We start from the raw sequence: 19,467 nt of genomic DNA on the forward strand, positions 1-19,467 counted from the left end.
TTTTCCTGTTATGCTGTGTTTTCATAACTGGGGTCAGCCCACCCAGTATGTTGAAAGGCATCGGTATCGAAAACATCATACATATCCTGTGGTGCCTTTTAATACCTATTAGGCTTCTCAGGCTCATATATTCTCCTTTTTTCCTGCATAATGTTAATGAAGTCATTTTTCAGACATTACAAGCACAATGATTTGCAGTTAACCCGTGCAAACAAGAGAAATAGTGGCAAACTGTTGTGACATTCATTGTATATAATGAAATCTTAATATGGTGCATATTTAAGTGAAAGGTTAGCAACATAAAGGGCAAATGGATTGCCTGGCAATGAATTTTAAGCAGCTATTGATTTTACACTACAAGCTACCTCTTTCCCTGAATGATAATTTTGAAATGGCACACTGCTTATCTTAAAACTGATCTGACACAACAGGACAACAGGAATATACAGAATATTAAGGCAAATCTAGACTGTGATAAGCATCACTTTTCTTGACGGGCACCACCTCATTCCACCTAATGAGAATACATAAGTACTGATGCACTGTCGAAATGCCAATTAATACATATATCTAAGGGAAAATAGACAATTGTAATAAAAACAGTGTGATTAACAAAATTAAAACTAAGAAGGCTGTGACATATGGTTTCATATAATGTGTCTCAAGACTCTGGTTGTTTGGAAATTTTAAGAAAATGACCAAGTTGGTTATGGTAAGTAAAAACTTACGGCTGTGCTGACTGACCAAGAAAAATAGTTTTAAATGTTCACAAATCTCCAAATCAACATCTTGCAAATAAGAGTTAGATAAGTCCACATATGGTTTTCTGCCACACTATGAAGAAAACATAAAAGCTAAGTATTGTTTACTGATCCTATCTAACATATGTAAACCCTAATTTTAATAGCTTTCACTTAGGATAACTCTGCTGCATGTTAACGTAGTTCATTGTCTTACAACAAATGATTGGTTTGATGAGAAAGGCAAAAAGAAATGTCTTTTCTTCTATTCATTGGTTGAATAGACATGTAAAGTCTATAAGAGCTGCACCTATTTCATTTGTACATGGATCCGACCCTACACCATGACACAGTGCTGCATTTCTTCCCTCTCTGCTTTTATCCTTCTTTCCTGTACCGTCTGAGATTGAGATTGAGATCGAGAGAGAGAGTTCGAGAGTTCACGTTCTAGCTGGGTCAAACTTGGTTCACAACTCAGCCTCATAAAAAAGTACAACCCCTCAACTAACTAGTGTTCTGTTTGTCCGTTGGTTGTGCAGTGTGTGTACTGTGGCTAAAGATGACACTGCATCATTGTGCAACACCCAAAAAGTGAACAATTACTATTTTTATGGTCAGTGTTTATATGTTGATTTTTTTTCTTTTAGGTTTTAACTTAGTATTTCCCAGTCCTCTCACACAATATCAAATTCTGAATGGGCTCTGGCAGTATAAGGGCTTTGGTTTCTTCAATTGGTGCATTTATGTGTGCAGCAAATTTGAGTTCAGTAACATTTTTAACCCTGTTTTCATAGGACATATTGTTTGACGACACCTGTAATTCTTACATAATAAAATAGTTATTATGTGTATTTAACTTGAAATGGACAGAAGTTTAACTTTCAAAATGCTATCTGTTGGAGAACAGTGATTACAGTAAAACTTTGATAGGTAACTGTATGTCCATATTATCCGACAGTACTTTCATTTTTGTGCAGATCTGATGAGCGTTTTAATAACTGTCGTCCATGTTCTACTTCATATGAAAATGACATGTGTGTAAATACAATAATCAGAGGAGTTATTAAAAAGGTATTAAAGTATATTGCAGCATTAAAGTCTGTACTGGACATTTCAGGTATGCAAAATGAAAGTACAAAAGTTTGTCCTGCAAAAGTTTGTCTTAAATCATTTTGGTGCTCATGTAGAGTCTCTAGAGGATCAATGTGGAGCAGTGGGATTGCATACAGTTGGATAGCAGGTGCAACCTGTATTACTATTACAGTGTTAGAACCAGGAAAAAAAATCTGATATATCCAGTGAGTGCATGTTTCTTTTGACCACAGATAAAAAACAATAAATGCATATGTTTACACGATTATGATTTGATATAACCGGAACTACTTTATGTGGAATAATCGATGTAACATTTTAAAAGACCTGAAACATTTCAGAGGTAGCCAAAGCACAGTTATCTGTTCTTCAAAGGCTTCCACTGTCCCCTAGCTCCTCCCTCTCTGTACCGTGTGACAACAACAACTCATCCACAGAGCGGAGCTGCACTTTTCAGCTCATTTTCCTCCTGTCATTCCTCCTCCTATCTTTGATCACTGTCCCGCCGCTCAGCCCCCCCAAACCCCTCACTCAGCACGCCTTTTTTCGGCAGCTCTTTTTACTTCCCAACTTATCCGAGGAGCTAAACTCTGGTGGATTCTTTCATTTAGGGGTATCTCGGCAGGCTGGGTTTTATACTTTGAACTTCGGCTACTCTCTTCCCCTCCTGTAGGTGACCATGGCCGTACCGGCTGCTCTGATCCCACCAACTCCTCTGGTCCCACCGCCTCCGATCTCGACTCCCTCCGCGACGACGTCCCCGCCGTCGACAACTTCATCACCGTCTCCATCCCTGGCCCCCCCATCTGGACCCGGACAGAACCTGTTCAGATCAGAGCTCCTCGCCACCAGCAGCCCGGGCATCCCGACCCCGACCGCGGCTTTACCACCCGGCAAACCCGTATATTCGACTCCATCGCCTGTTGAAAACATACCGCAAAACAATGAGTGCAAGATGGTCGAGTTACGCGGTGCCAAAGTGGCCTCTTTCACCGTGGACGGCTGCGAGCTCATCTGCCTTCCTCAGGCTTTCGACCTGTTCCTGAAGCACCTGGTCGGTGGACTGCACACGGTCTACACCAAGCTGAAGCGGCTGGAGATCACGCCGGTGGTGTGCAATGTGGAGCAGGTCCGCATCCTCAGAGGGCTCGGCGCCATCCAACCCGGGGTGAACCGCTGTAAACTCATCTCCAGAAAAGACTTCGAGACTCTGTACAACGACTGCACCAATGCGAGGTTAGTGGAGAGCTCTTTTTTACGGCATTATGGTTTAAATGTCTGCACAGACCGCCGTGCGTAAAGGCGCAGAAGCAAGGAAGGGGGAGACATTTTCCCTCTATAATACAAGCAGTCCAAGCGATATGATTAACTTTCTAGCTGACTTTAATAATCGTTTTTTTTTTAGTGTGTGAATATGCTTGAGCGTGTGTGTGTGTATGTCAAGCTCCATCTAAACAGCATTGTGCTGAAAGCTTGTCAGTTGGACGGGAAGAGGCCAGCGCGCATCATCAGTGAAAAAAAGTTTGGTGAAAGTTTTTTTGACACGTGCAGGGCAAAGTTGTGCCATGATGGATAGCCTGTCTGCCTCAGAGCAAATGAATCGATAATGTAAGACTACAGTTTCACAGTCCTGTTGAATAAAGTTCAGGTGCAGAGCTGCCACTGCAGAGACTATTTCAGAAAACACGAAACCTGAATCCATGAGCCATGCTTTACTTTAATTTAAGGCAGCTTTAAGATCAACTTTATTCTGAAATTAATCCAAAATAAAACTAGGCTGTGTCTTATTATATGCCCTTGCCACAGGGTCAATTTAATTTCAGTCATCACTTGAATTTTTCAGAAAGTAAACAAGACAAACCCATTATTAGAATTAGATGACCTGGAATATTTTTATATTAATTGTAATCTTACTATTGATAACTAATACATTTCTTAAGGAGGTTGCAGTACTTTCATGGCTTCTGTTGAAAAAGAAGAGTATATAAAGCCAGTTTTTTTTTTTTGTACCCTGTAAATCCCAGGGATAATTATCTCACACACACACACAGACACATACACACACATGAGAATGTGCCTCAGTCACACAACCTTCATTTCTATATAACAAGGAAAATTAATAAAAAGTAAGCGAGGTAAACAACCACACGTGTGAAAATTAATGCATTACTCCAAATTACCAAATCAAATATTTTGAGCTTTATATGTTTTAATATGGAATGATTTAAGTGGAGATCAATATTTGATTAAAAGCCTTTTTTTACTGTCCTGTTGCTCCTAGCTTTGATGTATTGTTCAGTCTCACAGGATCGTTCAGTCTGGTCAAATTTACCATCTTACCTGTCACTGTGATTGATTCCATATTGATCTCCTACCTCAGAAATGAGCTGGAAATGCAAATATGATGGAAAGGCTCACATCAGTAGGGAATAGCAATAAACACTTTGAGACATTCGGATGTCTCAGTTTTTAAGAGGATGCAGCCTTTTGGAAAAAAATGATAGTGTGAGATTAAACTCCATTCTGATTTGTAAACGTATGCTCTAATTTCACAAGCACACGTACAAAAAAAAACACACGTAAATACACGTACACAGAAGTTTCTGGGCAAACAATTTTTTTGTGTGTGTGTGTGCCATGAAGATCCATATGCATGATGAGGTTAAATACATTTTGACCCTCAGGAATTACTCTATCTGCAAATTGCACTATTAGGCCTGGATTTAAAAAAAAAAAAGCCAAATAACTCACACAATATTTCGAGAGTATGAGATTATTTTTATACAATATGTTTTTTTTCCTAAATCTTTTTTCTCATGTAGCTCATTTGCATTAACTGCTGTTATACAGCTACATACAATATATACATTATACTAGTAGCTTACATATTTTTGCTATCAACAAACACACTTCCTCCTCTCTTTATGATTGCCTAGAAACAGTCAACCTCACACATCCACGCTCAATATTTGGAGCTTATAGATATGCTACAGCACCACATTTCCATTCCAGTAGCAATAGTCTCAACAACTCACCTGTGCACTTTGGTGCTTAAGCATCATTTACATAAAGCATCAAGGGAGCAGAACAAACCCCTTCTCTCCATAGAGAGAAACATACGGTGCAGCGATCCTCCTCTCTAGCCAGACGTAGGGCTTCAGGTGACAAAGTATGTGGTTGAACTCTTCGGGTTGTCAATGGGGGGATGGCCAGCGATGGGGTTAAAGGATAATGCAGTGCCTCGCGTCGCTTTAATGACGCTAAAGTGCTGGGCTATTACGGGCACATGGACAAGACTGTAATTGTCTCTGAAAGCAGCCAGGTTCTCCCGGTGCTGGGCTGAAATCAATCACTCAGACCCGGCCTGCCCGCCTGCCTGCCCCATTTGGAGAATTACATCATGGAACAGTGAGGCATCCGCTGGATAAAAGGCTTCTGTTACTTAGAAAGAGTTGATTTTATTTGCTGGGATGTGTGTGCTTTACATCGTCTGTCATTGAATTGCTGCTGACAAAATGATGAGTCTGAGTAAACAGGACACAAGTTGCCCTGTAGGTGAAAACGAGTCCCCCCCCCCCCCCTTACTCCTCCTCTTCTAAAGTCAATGTTGCACGTTGCTTTTGCACCGACTTATTGTCAGATAAAAAAAAAAAAAAAAGTACCATCGGTTAACCCACTCAGGTTACACAACAACAGCCCGCTTGCCTGAGATAGTTTAGCTTTTCATCTCGCCCTATTACCACAGTGTCACTACTCTTTTTATACAGTGGCAGAGTGGTAACAATGAAGTGAATAATACTCCTGTACAATGGGTCTTACTATTTCACATGCTGTTTTTTCCCCTCCCACGGTCTATTGTGTTAAAACAACACTACTCTCATTTTGCACACGGTGTGAATGTGAATAGCATCACAGAGCACCGTTGCTTCCCGCTGTTTTAGTTTTGATGTGGACACAAACAAGCTCCAACCAAATTGTTCTCTATAACAGTTTTTGAACATGTTAAATGGAAAACTGCGTTGTCGGAATTGGAGTGTTTATCTCTTTTTTCCTTGTGTGTGTGTGTGTGTGTGTGTGTGTGTGTTTCAGAGATTAATTCAAAAATGAGAATTTATCCTTTTACATAATTTTTACACCGAGGAGTGTTTGATCTATGTGTTCTTTCCTCTAATAAGCGACACAGTATTTTAGTAATTCATCTTTAAAGACATTAGGAATATAGTCATTCTCGACCCCTTCATTTTCTTAAGGACTCTCGTGCCAGATTAGCAGCGTTCCCCCTCTCTCTCTCTCTCTCTCTCTCCCAGACTGATCCAGGTTCAGTAATCTCCCTTACATTATGACTGGCCCTCCAGGAGCCCTCCAGGAGCCCTCTGTTCCAGCTACTTGTTTTCCTTTTCATTTTCCCTGCGGTGGGATGGAAAAGGTTCTTATTGCTGCGTGACACTTGAACTCTCTGAAAGGTTATTATAACACGGGGGGCGGTGCGGAGATATCGCATATCTCTCATTGGTCTGCTTTGTGGAGGCAGGCAATCCGATGCTGGGGCGCAGAAATGCAGCAGTTAATTGACAATCATTGTCTACCCCTGAAGGTTAACCACACGCCCCAGACAATGTCCCACCACTGGGAATGGGACGGCTTTTCACTTACATGCCCTTCTTAAATAGATTTTCCCCGGCTCCTTTCACTCAAGCAGATCCTACTCTGAAATGTTACGAGTGACAGGTCACAGTGGAACGAGGACTTTTTTTTCTTTAACAAATATATCTAATTGATACTGATATGACAGCAAGTGGTATGAGAGCTATCACCTCTCTTGTTTCTATTTCAAGGGTGTTTATGCCTAAACACACATATTTGCAAATGACGGTAATTGTTTTGTTTAGCGCTCAGTGTGAGCTGCCACTGAGGGTGCCAGCTTGTCTCTCTCCCTCCTCTCCTCTGCTCTTATAATATATTTGTTTTCTACAAGGCACGGATGTGTTTACAGGTACTCAGGGGAGATTTCTGGATTCCATTCAAATCATTCCCAGTCAGAGTGGGTGCTAAGATACCCGTCACCCAGCAACCACATCCAAGAGGGAGCTTGGGCGATAATAACTTCAAAAACAGAGTGACAGATGCCTGATTAGAGAGAGGGAGAGAGACACAGACAGAGAGAGAGAGGGAGAGAAGGAGAGAGAGAGGGAGATAATGGTATACAAAGCTGTTTAAAATCCAAATCTATTCAAGTACTTCCTTGAAAGTCAAATTGGCCCTCGTATTGTGTGTTGTTTCTTTATTGAGGAAAAAAAAAAAGATTGCAGTTCTCTCCTTTTTTTTTCTTCACATTTTTAATCCTTCAGTGGGGCTCTGTTAAATTTGATTAGGTACAGTACATGTGCTCAAGTCAACTGTGCAGTTGGCAGATGGCGGCAAGGTGTTTTTTTTTTTTTTTTTTTGCAAACAAATAGCCTCCTTGAAAATCAGAACTGCTTTATTGACTTGACATTTATTCAGTTGGAACAAGCGCAAATTAAAACATTTTTTTTAGACTTAACTCAGTCGACAAAAGTCATATTACTTTTCTTCATTTCTTTTAAGATCACGTTTTTATAACTTACAATGAAGCTGAGCCAACACTGTTGAACCCACAGATTTCACTTGTTAAAGAGGCTTTGTGTGACACTGTCTAATGTCATTTGTGGATTTAGAGGCTATTTGCATGGCAAAGAGGCCTGTATTGTTAATTTGCCTGTTGGATGCATTAGTTGTCCAAGCTCCTATCTTATTTGCATGCCTTTACTGGATCTGCAACAGCAATTAAATTACCAATTATTTCTTCTACCAAATGACATTTTTTTTTAAAAAAACCACACACACATGCACATCAGGTCTTTCCATGTTGATCGCTACATTAAAATGACCTATTTTTATGTTCAGCAACCATAAACGGGTATTAGCTTTGATTTTTATAGACAACTGACCCGAGCTGTTTAAAATCTATTTGTCAATATGACTTACCTACCATGTTAAAGTAGATTTGTTAAGAGTGATTTTTACCTGCTGATTCTACACTGAGACTGATTGCCTGACAGGCCAGCAATAGATTTTGGGTCACTCTTATTTCTGTTCTCCTCTTCCCCCCCCCCCAGTCACTGCTCCCTAGCTTGTCTTTACTCACGGGCTCCTTCACATTACAGCACATTTAGGGAGCGTGGCGGAAGTCACAGACGCTCGTACCAGGATGTTAAATGCTACTGACAGAAGTTAGAGGGAGCAGATGAGATTTCCTGATTGGAGAAGGAATGCAGGCCCTTGCCTGCCTCTGTCTAATATGGTCACATAGAGAAATTGATTTTCCTCTGAAATTAATTAATTTTTCATATAGCCCAAAGCTGGAGTTTAAAAAAGAGTGCACACTTGCTGGTTTCCTATTTTCCCTTTTTTAAAGAATTATTGCCTAATCATATTAATACTTTTGCCCCAAGGATGAAAAGATAATTGTACAAATGCATTTGGAAATATGTATCACTGAGTATTTATGATTAAATTATGCAAATAACTCTGCTCCCATCCTTCGTGGGCCCAGATTGTCTAATTAGGATTGATATGGCGAATAGATGTTGGGGAATCTGAATACAAGCATGTCCAAAGAGCAGAAAATTGAAAATGACAAGGCTGGAATCCTTAAAAAGTGTGTAGGTTTTTTTTCCCCCCTCTCTGTCTAATTCAGCGTAGCTGTATCAGGAGTTAATTTTCCCCGGCTTCATTTCTCGTCTGAGCTGACAGGAAAAGGAATCCATCAGGGAAGCAATCTCAGATGGGATTCCACAAATTTCCTCCACTTGTTTTTTTCTCCCCCTCTTCATTTTCGTGGAGGCTATCAGGGATGAATCTTCTCCTGAGTAAACATGCAGATGTTATTCCTCAAGTGTCAATGTTTTTGGAGCTCTCTACTCAATACAAAGGACTCCTCCTTAATAATCGGAGTATATTACGAAAGGAATGTCATCCAACAAAAAGCTCTTTGTACTTTTGGAATTTTATTGAAGTAATGCACATCACATTATACGACTTTTTTATTTTATTTTCTGGAGGGTGAGGAACTTTTGACTTTTTTTTCTTCCATATAAAGAGATATTTGACCTATGTCATAACATTCAAACGACATCTTAGGTTATCTGATATACATTTGGCAGGTGATTACTGGAACAAAGTTTTTCTGAACATTTGAAACATTTATTACCAAAATAATCAAATATATCAAACTGATTTCAAAATGTCTTCTGCATACTTAAGTGTATTCCTATTTAATAAAATCCACACTTAAAACGAGCCTCTTCAAATTCCAGTCGGAGCTGCCAAAAGACAAACACACAGACACACTGTACACTGACACTAGTATGAGCCAACAGTTACGTGTAATTTAACAACAGCTCTGTTCCTTGCTGGGCACAGCGGCACATCATAGAAAAGAAACCAAGGAGGAAATGACATCGGTTTCCACTCTCTCTTCTTCTGTTGTTAGCGTCAGATGAACAGCACAGCACAGGAACGGCTCCAGTGCCTCCAACAGTATCTATTAAAGGGCTGATTGTTATCTAATCTTTACCTGGCGCTAGCTGGAAAAGCCCTGAAGCTAATGACACTTGAGACTAGCAGCACATTCTATGGTGGTTCAAAGCATCTGCTCAGTCAATACCTTCTGATGATAAACTAAGAAAACGGCCCCAAAGCTATTTATGTGAAGTCTGAATTCACTTAGACACCAGAAACACTTTATGCAGTCAATTTATTGCATTGAATTATAACTAACAACGTGCGTCAAATGAGTTCCTGTTGAACCAGCAGGCTCCACTCTACTGTTCTCTTGTGTTTGCTGTTGGAGTACAGGCATCAGAAAATCTGAGAACTCGACTAAAAAGTAAATTATTCACCTCATTTAAATGATTTAGACTGAAATTAAGTTGAGACAACATTAGTCAGTAATTATAGTGATAAATCAGTGATTTCTATTTAATTTTTCCTCAGCAACATGTGTCTTTCACTCCTCGTTGGTTTTATAAGATCAGTGTATAGTAACATAAATGTCCCACAAAAGGCAAATTAGCAAGTTAAGATTGTTCTTTTTCTCTTTATGGGTCATATCCAGAAGGTCGGTTCTAGTAGAGTTGGACATTGATCGGCAGATTGTTCCAGTTCTGTCTTTCAAACAATGAAAAAAAAAAAAGAAAAAAAAAGATCACATCCTTGTTGGATCTGCTCAATTAAAATGTAGTCATTAATCTTAAGGTCAATGTCAGCAGAATATTTCTCAAATTAGAAAAATCAAGAAACAAGCGACGACTTAGAAACGTTCCCACTAGCTTTTTTATTTGATTTTATATTTTTTTAACAACCTGATCCCATATATATATATATATATATATATATATACACATATATATGTTCCTGAAGATTCAGCTTTATTGTAAAGAGAATAAAAACATTCAAATCAAAAAGCTCTGTGCACCGTGCTGTGTATTCATATATTATTTGCACAGTAGCTTTATTTTCAGTACAAAAATCATTTCAACTGTCAGCACTTCAAAGTGAACGAGGCAGCCTGTTCAGTGTACTGTAAAACGATAAGGTCTGCAATTCTGGCTGTTATCCATAGAGATAGCCACACCCAGAGCTGCTTCCTGACGGCACCGCACACCTGTAGAGGTTATGAGCGGGGGGTATCAATATCACCAGGTCAACACATTTTCATCTAACACTGACATCTCTCTTTACTTTTTCGCCCTCTCTCTCTCTCTCTCTCTGCTTCTCTCTCTCTCTCTCTCTCTCTCTCTCTCTCTCTCTCTAAGCCTAGTGAGAATATCGGTGGGAGTCTTTATTGGTTGCAGCACTTGGGTTTCTCTCCTCGTAGACTCAAATGTCACCGTCTCCCTGATGTTTCTTTAAAATCGCCTGTGCCACCACTTGCTGTGGCGCCCGGCTATTATTACCCTCCTCTTAAAGAGTGACAGTCGGGTCTTCGGAGACATGACAGAAACCTCTGTGGATGGAGCTGTATAGTGCTGTGTCAAGCCAATGCTCCCAGCCAATCAGAGAAGAGGAGACAGACCACTGTATACCTCGTATGCTCTAAGATTAGCAGAAGTCGGTGCGGTTCGGTTTCGTGCTTTAAAAGACTTTTTGCTTTCGGCTACTTCAGTCTGAATCGTAGATATGTAAAAATAAAATCACTCAAGGAAAAAATAAAGGTAATGCATGATCGTAAGTCAGCGAGCTCTGTCCATGCACGTGCTAGCAATGTGTTGTAACACTTACTTGTATGTGTTCACACTAATTCCACAGTAGTGCAGGAAATACATTGAGACATCTTCTCTATGGAAATAAACATGGTTATGATAATAAAGCGGCCCTTGGCTGAAATGGTCTGTCCACATACATTAACCCTGTGTAACTCTCACATTTGGAGCGTGCGAGTGGGCTTACTTGTATGTGTGTGTGTGAGATGCTCAGAGAGAGAGTGTGTGTGTGTGTGTGTGTGTGTGAGAGGGAGAGAGAGGGAGAGAGGGAGAGAGTGTGAACTTCACATATGAATGGTCTTGTGTGAAAAGGAGGATGAATTGAGTCAAGCTGACATAGCATGCCAATAAGCTTTGTCTCATTTCCAATGCCGTATTCATTTGTGCCACAGAGAGATTTATTGCATGATTGACAATTATGAGAGGGTGACCTAGTTCTTTGTGATGGAACAAAAATGGTTTTCATCAGTTGCCTTTGCTGTCTTATGCATTTTGTGTGTATTTGTCTGTGTGTGTGTGTGTGTCAGTGTGTGTGTGTGTGTGTGTGTAAGAGAGAGAGAGAGACACATTCCCTGGTAAAGAGTAGGGATAGCCTCCGTGCAGTGAGATACTTTTTTTCACCCCCTCTAACTATTGAAACTCATGCATTTTTCTAGTAATGGCTTCATATATTTTGCATAGAATCACATCATCCACTATGTCTGTTCCACAGCAGAAAAAATGAATTTCCTACCCCATTAAGCAATGTGAGCTGTCCAAATGGATCACGTTAAAGTGACATTTTTACGAATGCTCTTCAATCTCTAACTTTGCCGTGGAAATAAAAAGAAAAGGAAGTAATTTCGCCGTCTGTGAACATATATATCTACAACACACACGAGGCCGTTTTCTGCTACTGCTTGCTATACCGCATTATCGGCTGTGTTATTGTTGTTGCTTGATCACCCAAATCACAAATACATTCATCCCTTTTAGTGTTTTGACTGTCAGTAAAAGGGCTTCATCTGTATCATACAGTCCCTGATTCCTTTATTCCTTTATGGTTCATTCTACCTGTCTATTAGCTGTGTGTTTGTCTGTGTGTGGTAGTGTGTGTGTGTGTGTGTGTGTGTGTGTGTGTGTAGCCAGTCAAGCTTAGATTACTACGACTGTGAGGAGGAAGTCTCCGCTCCTCCTGGGACTCCTGCTTGACTGGCCCCACAAATGATACAAGCCAGGGTTTAGTTGGGAGTTAATATCCTGCAAAATTGTCCTGCACTGCCTCGGCAGAATGTGGATGATTAAATGACACAAGCATATCAAAAACATTTTTCTCAGACTAGTGGCTGTTAAGTGTCGCGTTGGTGCAGCCCGTCTCCCAAGGTTACCATTAAAAAGAAAGGAATATTCAGTGGGAAGTGGTGTGTGTGTGTGTGTTACACCTGTATGAGCTTTTGCGTGCATGCTTTGGATGTTTTGTTAATGCCCTGTTTGAGTGGTAATAATATCTCAATAGGATTTCAGGGTCTCATTGAGAGGTTTGGTAGAAGGTTGAGAGGACATATGCTAATTGTTGCCTGAGAATGCTCTTCTCTCTGAAACATATTCCACTAGAGTTTTCCTTGTACGCTGGATGCCAGACTTCCCCCAGTGACCGAAAAAAGAAAAAAAAAAAAAAAGAAAAGGCTTGAGGTTCCAAAGCGATCCATTTTATCCTTTCTTTTTCAAAGGATGCAATGCTTTGTTTTAACCTCCGCAGGAAAGGAGATGAAAGGCTGTGTAATAAAGCCAAAAGGTCTTTCTGTAGTTATCAAATGGCCTTTCACTCCTGACCTTTAAGATGCCACAGTAGGAACTGGAGACAATGCTAGAAATACAGATCGGATTTCAGAGATCAAACACCTCTTTGTATAGTTTACTTGCACGGAGAAGAAAGAACAACCTTTCACAGCCCATCATTTGAACATAGGAAAAATAAAACCAAAAAATATTTGGGAAAGAATAACCTGCCTTGTCAGCTCCTGCACAGATCAAACACTTGTAAAGTTTAAGTGATGCAGCAACGGATACGTTTTGGGTTCTGAGGCATTTCTTTACTTCTTCCTTTATCTGATATGCTCTTGCCACAGCAGTGGGCTTTGTATGAGGGCAGTCGTATTCATGTGAGACTCTAGGCTCTTGAGTGTGTGTCTCTCTGCGTGTTTTGCATTTGCCATTTGCATTCATCTTTACATTATATGTCATCAACAAAGAAAGCCTTTTACGCAACCGTCCCATTTGCTTTTCCTGTTGTTGCGTGTTACGGTAGATAGGCTAATATCATTTCAGTTGATGCTTCCCACCGGGCAACCTTTCACAGAAAAGACCACACCAAAGAATGGCAAAGCTTTAGTTGAAATGGATGTGAGATCTTTGCACTTCTAGTAATAACACTCGGTTAACCTTAAGTTCATGAGCTGCACTCGCTTTGCCCTGAAGTCTTAAAATCCCAATTTACACATATAATCATACTGCTTTCGCCACATGATTTATAGTTGATGCTTGTATGTGTGTGGTGTGGGAAGTTCAGGATCAGCTTCTGTGAAATGACAAGCCGCTGCATTGTAATGACAGGCCTACAATACCCAGCAGCCCATTTTTCCAATCACATCCATAGACGGGCTGACTACAGAGACCGCTAATCATGCTCTTAGAATGTTATTCGTAGAATGTTATCAGGATGCATGATGGCACCCAGCATTCCTGTCATTCTCGACATTCTGCAGAGCGGCACTCGCACTCTGAGCGTGGAGTGTCGATGCCTGCGGACCCTGAAGGGCTCTGTGTGAGAGGCCCAGTCGGGGCCCTGCTGGGCCAGGCCTGTTGACAGTTCCTTGGCACTGTTGTCTCAGCAGGAAGACATCAGTTGGAGCAACACAGAGGCTGTGGATGAAGGCCGTCTGGTCAGAAGAGAGAATGTAGTTGGAGAAGATTAGGCTTCACCCATGGGTCATTGTGTTCCCAGAGCAGGCCTGAGCCCGTCGGCCTCGGTATTGTTAAAGGGAAAGGTCAGGTCCAACGACTAGGCTAAGCCTATTAAACAACCCGCACCACTTCTTCCTGGAAACCTGACTGTGCTTTCTGTTAACTACCGAGTTGGGGAAAAATCAGCTTTGAACAGCTGAGGTCGGCCATATCCTTATGTGGATTAGAGACCACGGCTAATTGAAAAGAATATTACTGTACTGTACACTTGTATGAAAGCATTGCAATCATGCTTCTTTATAACACCAGGCAGCAATTTCATATTACACTCTAACACATAGCACCTAGTACAAGCAGCACTAATTGTTTTACAGAGCCCTGCAGTTGATATGCTGTGCAATATGTGCGCTAGGCTGCTGAAGGTTTGCTCTGACAGATCCTACCAGTGTCGTACAAATCCTCACATTTATATCCTCTCAGTACTAAATGCTTATGTACCGCATTCATAAGGTCGTCTGAGCCCCAACACACTCCCATAAGTCTCCTTTAGCTGTAGTGATGGCTGGTGTCAGGGATGTCTGCTGAATGAAAGGAAACACAGGCAGATAGCGTTTGATCCGTGATGGAGATGAGTCCACATAGGAGTAGAGCTAGTGATTAATAATGGTGCATCTGGGTAAAAAGGATGTCATCCCCTGGACGTCTAATGAAAGCTCTTGAACATATCTGGGAGAGGCGATATGTTGACAGTGGATGATGCAAATGAGGCTAAATGTGAGAGGAAACCTGAAATGAATCACCCCGCTGTCTCTGTTGCGTTTTTGTGTGTGCGTGCGGGCGTGTGTGTGTGTGTGTGTGTGTGTATGTGCCCCGACTAGCAGCCAGCCGTTTACGCCGTACAAAGCTCGGTGTGACACTCTCCCTCCTTTGTCTCAAACTGCTAACTGTATTTAATTTCACATCTTATCGGGCCGGGCTTTGTCTGTCTGTGAGTCTCTGCACAGTGGAGGCGACCCCCGGAGATAAACTCTGTCAGGCTCTGGGGTGATTTATTAAATTCTGATTTCTGTGAAGGACTTTAATGTCGAGGGGGTGGGAAGAGCGGGAGGGTGGACGGGAGGAGGAGGAGGGGGGGGTGTTAGAGAGAGAGGGGGGGGGGAGGAGGTGGTGATGTGGGGGAGAAAATATGTCGCAGGTGTCTCTGCCAGCTCCGGGCACTGTTCTCTCTCCATTACCAGCATTGTTAGGTATAGAGAGGCAGGAGAAAAGAGAGAAGTAGGAATCTATGTTGAATTTCCTGTCTTTGTTGTGGCAGTGGGCTTGTTTTTTCCCTCTGTTCCAGGCCAGTACAGCGGTATCAAATCTCTCTTGTTTGGACTGGAGATAGCAGACTGGAGTGTGGAACGTGGGTCAGTTTCATCGAGGGCTCGACCCCACTCGGGTTAACAGTTATATTTTAACGCTAATCTCCTTCATGACACCTGAATGGAGGGGGGGGCTCTAACCCTCTATCCAAATCTGTTAGGTAGGTCTGTTAGGTAAATCCTTTGACCTTATCGGCCTCCCAGCCTCCCCCAGATATTTGAATAAAGCCTGATGTCAAGACATACGTGTGACATTTTTTTTTTTTTTTTTTTTTTTTGACGAGTTCAGCAGATTTTACGGGCAGCTATTACAGCCAATCTGGACCTGGCGCTTCAATTTAAAATATTTTCTTGTTAAGTACACTTAGCAGGTCAATTGTGACTGTGCTGAAGCTCATCATGTTAATTTTAATATCATTTTATTCATCTCAAATGCATCAGCTCCTCCCCCTTTGAAACCTATTTTACATTTCTCTTTCATATCACCTTAATCTAAATTGATGTGTTATCATACATGGATCTCAGAGGAGGGGATCAAATAATGACTGTCAGTGGTGCATGGTGAACTGTGTTTTTGAACATAATTTGGTGCTCAACATTATAAAATACGCTTTAAAGCGAAGTCACAAGGTGCTTTTCGTATGACCCCCTTCCCTTTGTGAGAATTATTTCATTAAACAGAGAACAGAGCTGTAAAAGTGATGTGTTGCTTCCTCTGATATTTGTGAAGCAGTTTGATCAAAAGGTAATATTGGTGAGAGAGGGGGGGGCGTGTGGTTCTCGTCTCCTACACGTTACTTCCCCAAAGGGCTCTTTTCTCTGTGACACCTCCGTTCTCTAAAGCGATGAGTGGATGATAAAGAGTTGTGGATTCCATATATTTATTTATTGCTCGTATTGAAGAAGTTAATAGAAGACTGTGGGCTGTGATGCGTGAAGGGCTGCATGGGACAGGACTTCTTGTCTTAGATGCAGAACTATAGAAAGCCAGGCTGAACGCATACATCAAACCGCAACGACACACGCGCGCGCACACGACTACCCATGCACACACAGATGCTCTATATCAAATAGTTTACCCCCTGTCTGTCTTTCCTTCCCATTTTTCTTTTCAAACCAGGACATCTCCCACACTCAAGGTAGCTATTAAATCAAGCTGAGAAGATGAGTTTGCAAAGCCAGAAACTCAATCTGCTTGTACTTCTGCAAAACTAAACAGTCAGAGCTCAGCAATCCCCCCCCACCCACCCACCCACCCACCCCCTTACCCAAAAAAAATAGCTCAACAAGATCAGTTTAAATACACTTTCTCTCTTGCAGAAGCAGAGTTTGTTTGACCTAGTATGCAAACCCTGGTTAGCAAGGTTTGATTGAGCGGGGCTGGGGATCTTAGGGCCTGCTCCTCTGATACCTACGTCTCCCTGTCTCCATTGTTCTCTGCAAGTCAGCATCTTTTGTCTTTGCCACTGATTTGTCTTTTGATCTGTGCGAGTGATTTATCTGCATGGAATCGTTTTTCTCTCTGTTCCCCCTCAGGAAATTTGGAATGAGGCTGGCCTAACCTTGCCAGGGCCAAACAAAGCCCGAGAGCTGATCTCATGTATTTTGATGCTGTTTGTGAAAACGACACACATACACACACATACACACAGACACACACACGCAGCTCAGACTTTGAGAGGGCTGAAAAAAAAAAAAAAAAAAAGAGAGAAAAAAGCACCCTGATGGTGTCCGTTGTTTGGTGTTTTTCTCCAGCAGATGTAAGTACCTCCAGCACACTTTCCATTTGGAAGTGACATGTTTCCTAAACTCCAAATTATTAAATGGTAGTAAGTGCATTTAAGTGGATACTTCTCATACAGGCTACTAAACCGCTCCACACACACACAGACCCTCTGGGAGCGTAAACTCTGTTGGCTGTGGCTGTGAGATCACCAGGTAGGCCTGATGGAACGGGGGACCCCGGTGTCTTCCGACTGCAACAGTTTTCCCTCCTCTGTTTGCCTGGTTAAAAAACGCCAGAGGTTGGGGGGATTGGAGTTGACAACCCTGGGGGGATTGGAGCTGTTTGCCTTGTGCGCTTTTTTTTTTTTTTTTTTTTTTTTTTCCACCCACCCTCATGTGCAGCTGTTATAGCCTCCTCCTTCCTCCTACCAGCTGCCAGAGAGAGAGAGAGAGAGAGAGACATAGAAAGAGAGAGAGAGAAAGGGAAAGACAGCCTTAGAGAGGGAAAGGTAGAAAGGAGGCGGAGGTGGAGGTGGGAGAGGAGGGGAGGGAGGGCGGGGGGGAGTAAACACAACCACTCAACACCTGCTGCCCGGTGAAGAGAAAAGGTGTGTGCAGGAGAGACAGGAGAGGGGTGTGGGGGTGGGCGGGCAGGGGAGGGGAGGGGGGGTGGGGGGATAGACAGAGATAGGTGGTTAGGGAGAGGCGACATGAGTACAAAAGCCCGAGAATGTGTTAATGTGGGAGTGAGGATTGTGAAAAAACAAAGATTAGAAGAGAGACAGGTGGGGGGATATGCAGGTAGGCTACAGTATCACACTCTAAACCTTTGGTATTCTAAGTGCTCCCACATGCACACAGTCTGCTTATCTTTGGTGGAAATCTTGGAAAAATATAAATAGATATCTTTGTTCCAAAGGCAGGAGTCTCATTGCTCCAGATGTTTACGTGCTTTGATCAACATTGTTTTGGGTTTGAGGCCCAGCGTGTTTGTCTGAGATCTCCGAGAGAGAGGAAACTTTTCCTCAGCAACGCTAATTATTTTTCCATCACCACTCTGTCACCAGTGAGAACTCTTCACGTCCACATCGCCTTTTCCAGACAAGCAAATAGAGTACTAGGGAAGCATAAAGCTGTTGTGTGTTTGCACAATTAATCTTTCGGAGATAGCTTTCTTTTCTTCGACAATTTGCTCGCGAATTCAACAAATACCATGGCGTGATAGCATTCAGACGCCGTGGCGATAAGATCGACACTGAAAGTTTGTGCATGTAAACGTGTTTGATTCTTGTCCAAAGTATGCATATGCATTTAAATCAAATGAAGTAAGCAATCTTTTTAATCAGCCATTTTCTCTGTATCAGAGAAGTGCAGAGTTCTCCCCCCCCCCCCCCTCTCCTGTTCCGTTTGGGACCCAATTGTCAATTGGCTGACATTATCTAAACAAGAAATATTAAAACTAATTAAAGAAATGTCTCTGTAAAATCTTGATAAGGCTGAGTTTTTTTTTTTTCCCTTCCTCTCTCTCTCTCTCTCTCTCTCTGCCTGCTGCACTGTGCTCTGTTAGGAGACTTGCCACAGGCTTGTCTGAGCAGAGGAAGTTATGAAACTCCTACTGCCATATCATTTGCACAAGGAAGTTTCAGCCTGTTCCTCTGGCTCTGTTGACTGGAGTCCATAAAACAGCTTTATTAAAAATGACACCATTCCACTCTGTATTTGCTCAGTGGCTGCTCATCTAGATTAGGTCACATGTTGCTGTGTAGTGTGGCCAACAATAGCCAGAGTTTATGACAGATAGCAGCTGTCTGGGCTGACTGTGTTGTGATAACATATTGCTTACTGTACATCTCTAAATCTGCTGCCTTCTCATCGAGATAATCTGCTTCTGTTTTCAACAGAAAACTGTCTCGACCACAATTCAAAAGCAAGTCAGCTCTGTTCCAATTTCCTGTAACCAACTGCACATGATAGTAAATCATGAACTGAACTGAACTGACAAGGCAAACATTGTACCAAGTCACAATTTTAGGCTTGTTCTGCAGAATTGATGTAACTCTGCTACCTTGTATTGCACAAGTTGAATACTTGAGTCGAATACTTCAATGAGGAAATAGCCCCGCGTTTCTCAACCAAAGCGCGCTTTCATCTCGATAGAATCTGTACAATCAAGGCATCAGAAAACATATTGAGTGTCTGCGACGTACGTTATGTTTGTGGGCTCGTGCAAAAGAGTGCTTGTGTGTGCATGCCCGTGGATGTATAACACAACCCGCCGCAGAAAAGGGAGGGGTGAGCGTTCAGAATTATGTTATGGCT

The 19,467-nt window shown here is 41.9% G+C and overlaps 1 protein-coding gene across 2 annotated transcripts in view; it reads left to right on the plus strand.

The window, feature by feature from the left end:
• Positions 1–2,283: 2,283 nt before the first annotated feature.
• Positions 2,284–19,467, plus strand: part of dachd (dachshund d) — a 92,258-nt gene continuing 75,074 nt past the window's right edge. For both annotated transcript variants that reach the window (XM_067604047.1, XM_067604046.1), the window contains exon 1: positions 2,284–3,068. In XM_067604047.1, the coding sequence (XP_067460148.1) occupies positions 2,512–3,068 (557 nt within the window). In that variant the 5' untranslated portion in view covers positions 2,284–2,511. The remainder of the gene's footprint in view (positions 3,069–19,467) is intronic.

The sequence above is a fragment of the Thunnus thynnus genome, chromosome 11 (assembly GCF_963924715.1).
Source record: "Thunnus thynnus chromosome 11, fThuThy2.1, whole genome shotgun sequence".
NCBI classification, from domain to species: domain Eukaryota; kingdom Metazoa; phylum Chordata; class Actinopteri; order Scombriformes; family Scombridae; genus Thunnus; species Thunnus thynnus.